A 6,084-nucleotide genomic window follows, 5' to 3' on the forward strand; every position below is an offset into this window, starting at 1 on the left:
CTTGACAGCTTCTCACCCATTATTGCACCTCTCGCATTAAGTCAGGCCACCAATACACCTCTGCAATTCTTGCGTACGCATGTGTTGCCCTAAGATGCCCAGCCCATACTGAGTCGTGCCTCTCCTTAAATACAATTGCCCAGAGGTCTGGAGGCATGATTACACGTCGACCCCTCGCTGTGTTGATCACTACCAATCCGAACCTTGTCTCCACCTTCATGCCGCGATGCTCACCAGTATTCAACAGTCTTCGGATCAGTTTGCTTTTTTTCTGCGACTCCATGATCTCCGTATCGGGTAGCTGCAGTGTCTGCGCGCCCGTAGTCTTCCGCGTACTTGTACTTCGTAACTTTATCCTTCGCTCTTCGCTCGTTGTTTCTACAGGTTTTGCTGCGACTGTCTACTTCCCGTTACCACCAAGCATGGAACCTGTTTGTTGCACCACTTCTCTTCTTCTTTTCCCGTCTCTAGCAGATAATGTTGTCGTCTTCTCCTCGGTCTTCCTGGTATTTAATGGTGATTCGCGTACCGGTCGTTCACTGCTGTCCGCAACTCCCCGTTCTTCCGCTAGCCCTCTCCTTCGCGTCCTTACAGCTATCGGTTCACTCACTGCTCCTGTTACTGGTAACTCCTGTGCAGCATCACCATTGATTTCGGTTCCCGTAGTTTCACTGTCACCATTGTTGACTTCTTTATCAGTGGCCCTCACTGTAACTCGTCGCGCTTCGTCTACTGTCACGTCCTGCGCAATACCCATCGTGTCTCTCGCTTCCACGGCGCCCGCCACATTATTCGCATCACTTTGGCGCCTAGCTTCCTCAGCTCGTCGTGCTGCTGCACGGGTCATTGGCCCCATAGTATTCGTCTCTGTACTCTGCGGCACGACAGTCGGTATCGCTCGTATCGACGTACCGCCCGTAGTCATCATACTAGCACCGTAAGTCGCCTTACGCTGCTCGTTCCGTTCTTCTTGTCAACATCAGCTCCTGACACCACAATGCTCGTCTTCGTAGCGACTTGGCTCACGTTTGCCGCTTTCTTCGTGTTGCCGTATGCTGAGGGCGTCACTTCGGCTTCGTCGTTCCCGCCGTCGCCATTGTTTGTCTTATCCTTCTTCTTTTTCCCCAACTGGTAAGGACACGATATTTGGGATCGTTGTAGTATCTGTCGCCCCTGCTGATTCTGACGGCGTTTCATCTGCTTGAACTTCCTCTGCTGCTCTGACTGGTCGATGCCTTGCCGCATCTGTCATGTGTGCCTCTGCACGTCGCCGCGATCGTCGTCTTCTTCCTACGACCGCTAATACCCTTTCAGCCACAGGCGCTCTCGAAAGCGCATCAGCCACCACATTCGTGCTGCCAGGTCGGTACTGAACTTCAAAGTCGAATTCTTGTAGAATGAGTGCCCAACGATGTAGCTTGCCGGTCAGATTTGGACTGGTCATCAGCCATTTCAAAGTTGAATGATCTGTGATAATTGTGAACCGTCTTCCGTAGAGATAAGGTCGGAACAGTTTTATCGCCCATACTACCGCTAAGCACTCCAGTTCCGTGATACCATACTTGCTTTCCGCTACATTGTTCACCTTGCTTGCATACGCAACCAGCTGCCAGCCGTCTCCTCGGTCTTGCATAAGACACGCGCCAAGTCCTGTTTGGCTTGCATCTGTTGTTACCCTGAATGGTTGACTGAAGTCAGGATATAGGAGCAAGGGTCTTGTCGTAAGCATCTCCTTAATTCTCCCGAACGCTGATTCTTGTGCGTCACTCCATTCTTATTCCGCATTCTTCCTCAACAACTTAGTGATTGGGGCCATAAGAGTCTCAAACCCTTGCATAAACCTCCTGTAACACCCCGCTAAGTGGACAAATCGCTTCGCCTCCACTGTATCTGTAGGTGTAGGAAACTCTTGTACAGCCGTCACTAGCCTCTGTAATGGTCGTACCCCGTCACAACTCCATTGATGGCCCAAATATTCCATCGTTTTGGTCGCAAACTTGCACTTCTTGAGTTTGAGCGTCAATCCCGCAGCTGACAATCGCTCGAAGACACATGCCAACTCCAGCACATGTTGCTCTATCCCTCTCCACGTGTGAAACCACTATGTCGTCCAAGTAAACTAAACATGTTAGCCACGTCAACCCACGCAGAACACCGCTCATCATTCGCTCAAAGGTTGAAGGAGCATTCGTTAAGCCACATGGCATACGAAGAAACCTATACAGTCCGCTCTTAGTCGCGAAGGCGGTTTTGTCACGATCCTCCGGCGCAGCTAAGATCTGCCAGTACCCAGTTCGCAGGTCAAGAGTAGTGAAGAGTGGCGCACCACTCAAAGCTTCTAACGTTTCGTCGATTCTTGGAAGAGGGTACACGTCTTTCTTAGTGACCCTACTGAGAGCCCGGTAATCCACACAGAACCTCACTTCGCCATCTTTCTTCCGGACGAGCACCACTGGAAACCCCCAAGCACCGTTTCCTTCTTCAATAACACCTGATCCCAGCATTTTGTCCACGTTTATCTCTACAACCGCGTCTTCTGTTTGCGCCTGACGCCTTCTCTTCAGCATTATCGGTGCAGAGTCCCCCGTGTCAATGTGATGGTACATCTCTAATGCAGTTGTAGGTGGACAGTCACCTGTATCTTTCGTTAATTGACGATATGCACGTAGTAACTTCATGATTAGCTCTCGCGCTGCTGGTTCCTTGGATCCACAGCTCACTTGGCTTTCATCATTCAAAGGTGTATCCGTGTCTCCCATCTCGTCGAGCCACACACTCATCTTCTTCGCATCCAGTGCACCGTCTATTGCTAGTATTGTCATCTCGCTACTGATGGGTATCCACGTGCCCAGCTGCTTCTTGTTCGGCAGCCTCGTTGGCTTCGTATTCGTATTAACAGCGGGAACCCATGCACGTCCACTGCACACCGTCGTTACTGTTGCTGCCAACAACACCGATCCTGCGTACACCGTCGGAATGAAGATGCCCTGCTCACCGTCTTTTGCAGACACCGCCACGTCCACCGGCGCTACTGAACTATTTTCGATCTGCGTCTTTCGTGCCATTCGTACGATTGCCACGCGTGCTCCACCGACATCGTCATTAGGTCCTGAACGGGATGATCACGGATTGCTCTCTATCTCGATAGCGTAACTCACTGTTCTCGACGTCCATGACCGCACCGTACTTCTTCATAATTTGTCATGTGGAGGTCTCCGGTTTGACTATCTACGACAGAAGAAGCGTGAAAACCGTCTGCAAATGGTGCAAGTTACAGATGAGGATTAACAGTTATTGCACCAAATGTTACACCAACTCGGCGGACGACACAGGGCCGAGTTGAGATGGAATGCTACTGTGTCGAAATTACATTTTTCTGAATAATGACGAAATGAAGTTCTGAACGATACCTACGGGGACGCTCAGTCGTAAGAAGAAAATTAAAAAGAAGGCGATCCGGACTCCAAGAGAGGTGAGCCCGACCGAGACAATTAGGGAGAGCTCAACGGACTCGACGATTAGAGGCGTTGCGGCGTAGCAGACGTCCCTCTCTGAAAGACTGCTGGAGGAGATGCAACATCCGCAGCCGTGGCAAAATGTGTCATCGCCGAGCTAGCCAAGGAAACTGACGCCGAAGTAGGCGGAAGAAGAACCTGTGCCTCAGGCCCCAGCTCAGCTGGCGTAGGGTGAAGCGGATCCGTTCCACTTGGAAGTGGAGTGCCGAACAGAGACATACTCGGAGACGCGCCTCGGAGGTTGGGAGAACCCAACCCATCGTCCACCGAGTCGTCATTGGATGCACTTTCGCTATCCGAGCCGAGCTCACCGATAGAAGACCCAGCGAAAATGTGAATACCTTGACGATTCAACCGAGGTGGAGCACCTTGAGCGTAAGCAGGACACGCTTGTCCGGCAAGGTCGAAATCTTCTTCGATCGCGTCGTCAACAACATGGGGGTCCATACCGCGCGGAGCGAAATCCAGGAGGTCCACGTTCCGAGCGCGATAACACGTATTATACGGGTGAACCGCCGGGTCGGTTAGCCACTAAGCTCGCCAGGGCTCGGCTAGATCCACATCGTGAGCGCGCTGAATCTAGTCCCTTCCGGCTGGGACCCACGAAAGGTTAACAGGAGAATAATGGGGAACGGACGGGTCGAAATATACTTCAGCATCCACGAGAGGAGCAGGTTCGCCGCCGAGTTTCTGGGTGACCGCCGAGTAGAGCTGGTCGTAGACGGCGACAACCAAGGATCGTAGGGTGTCCCTACGGCGTTTGCGCTCGAGCTTGTACACCAGCCACAGCTCATACACTTCAGCAAGCTAAGCAGGCGTGGCCGTCGGGTTGAGGTCGGGATGGTGGCCTATCAACACACTTGACTCGACGATCCAGTGGCGACGCTCGTAGAGAGCAACAAAGTAACGAGTCATTTGGTCATCCGTCTTGATAGGCCTCCCCGCCAAGTCCGAAGGACTGTCGCCACGCAGCTTCACCCACATATCTCCAAGAACTTGCATCAAGGTTCGAGGTCGGGTCTGAGAGGCCAAGCACCGCCGAGCCTCCTCCAGCACTGACGGAGAAAAGAAGAAAGGAAGCTCGGGAAGCATCCGCCGGAGACGCTGACAAGGATGACTCGGATCGAAGACAGCCATGAAAGCTCGTATGCCGTCAAGGGAACACGGCGTGGGCGGCACACGACTCTTGCCACCTACGAGCTCCAGCTGCACTCCGCCGGTCAGTGCGTCCAGTAGTGCATTCCAACAACGAGTCGAGACGAAATGCATAAATGGCACCTCGCGGATTTAGGCCATATGAAGGGTCAAACGGCAGTCCTTGGAGTCTGCTTGCGAAGCCCGGGTCCGTAGCGTCGGCAACGGGAGCATAAGAGCGCTTGGAAGAGTGACCGAAGCCGGTCGTGACACCGTCAAACTCGGCTGGGGTGGAACAGACGCTTCCGGGGGCACACTCGGCGAAGGAGCATCCGACAGAGATGGGGCAGGAGCCATGTCAGGGGTTGACGCAGGCTACCGATGCTTGTGGTGTCGGTGCTTCTTGTGTTTCTTAGATCTCTTTTGATCGGTGACCAGTGGGACTCGACGAGGCGCGACGCTTGCGACGTTGCTGTTTCCCCGAAGTCGACGCAGAGGTAGAAGGCGTCGTTCCGTCATCAGAATCCATCAATGAATGCTGCGAAGAGTGGCGATCACTCGGCTGTAAAGACTCATCACTCATCTCATCGTCAGAACCGAAGATGGCCGCATGAAGGCTTTTCGCCTAGGCAGAACGACAGGCATCTTCGGCCGCCGAGTCGGAGCCTGAAGGGCTATCCGACGAGTTCTCCGATAAAGAGATGAAGTCCGTTAGCGACCCAGCGGCAAGATTCGTCGAGCTGGCGGACGGTGCAGAACCGTCGCCAGGCCCTAAGACCTCGTCGTCAGACGCGTCAAGGCCCTCAAGCAGCTGAGCAGTCACAGTACGAGCAGTCGCAGCAGATCTCCGGACGGGGCGCCCAGACGGGGACGTCAACACAGCCAAGCTCGCAGGGAGAGATGGTCTGAGGATACTCACGGCCGGAGTCACGAGGTCGGTCGGTGTAGTGGATACGCTAATGCCTCGAGAGGGAGATACGTGAGAAGATCGAGGACCAGATGACGACTTGAAGGGCCCAACCTCCGTTGATGCGACGCTGAACGGCACGCTGGAATGGGGCAACTCAGCCGAGCTAGGTGAGGTCGAGTCTGGAGCACAAACACTCGTAGCCGGGATAGGCAGTGAGGCCACGACATCGGAATATGACACTGACGATGGCTGAGTAGCCACGACGGACGACGTCGACAGAGGACCAGAAGACGAAGAACCTATCAGAGTCGTCGAATTAGACGCAAGGAGTCGTCGGCAGGCTCAGACATCTCAAACTCGTATTCAGCTTCGCTCGAAGCTTCATCATCGTCTTCAGAGTGAGCATAGACAGCTGCCTGTGTAGCAGAGCTCAACTGAAGGTGACGAACCTTTTTCCGCCGAGTCCGGCGGCGAGATTTACCAGAGCGGGGTTTCCCTCCATCGGACACGGTCGCTTGAAGAGAA

General features: G+C 53.6%; 1 protein-coding gene across 1 annotated transcript; it reads right to left on the bottom strand.

Moving 5' to 3' along the window:
- Positions 1-924: 924 nt before the first annotated feature.
- PITG_19060 (uncharacterized protein) lies at positions 925-1,245 on the bottom strand (the record flags this gene model as incomplete). The annotated part of the gene is made up of 1 exon (XM_002997008.1): positions 925-1,245. One exon carries the CDS (start codon positions 1,243-1,245, stop codon positions 925-927), a length of 321 nt encoding a protein of 106 aa, XP_002997054.1.
- Between the last annotated feature and the right edge of the window lie 4,839 nt (positions 1,246-6,084).

Source organism: Phytophthora infestans, genomic scaffold, assembly GCF_000142945.1.
Source record: "Phytophthora infestans T30-4 supercont1.91 genomic scaffold, whole genome shotgun sequence".
NCBI classification, from domain to species: Eukaryota; Oomycota; class Peronosporomycetes; order Peronosporales; family Peronosporaceae; genus Phytophthora; species Phytophthora infestans.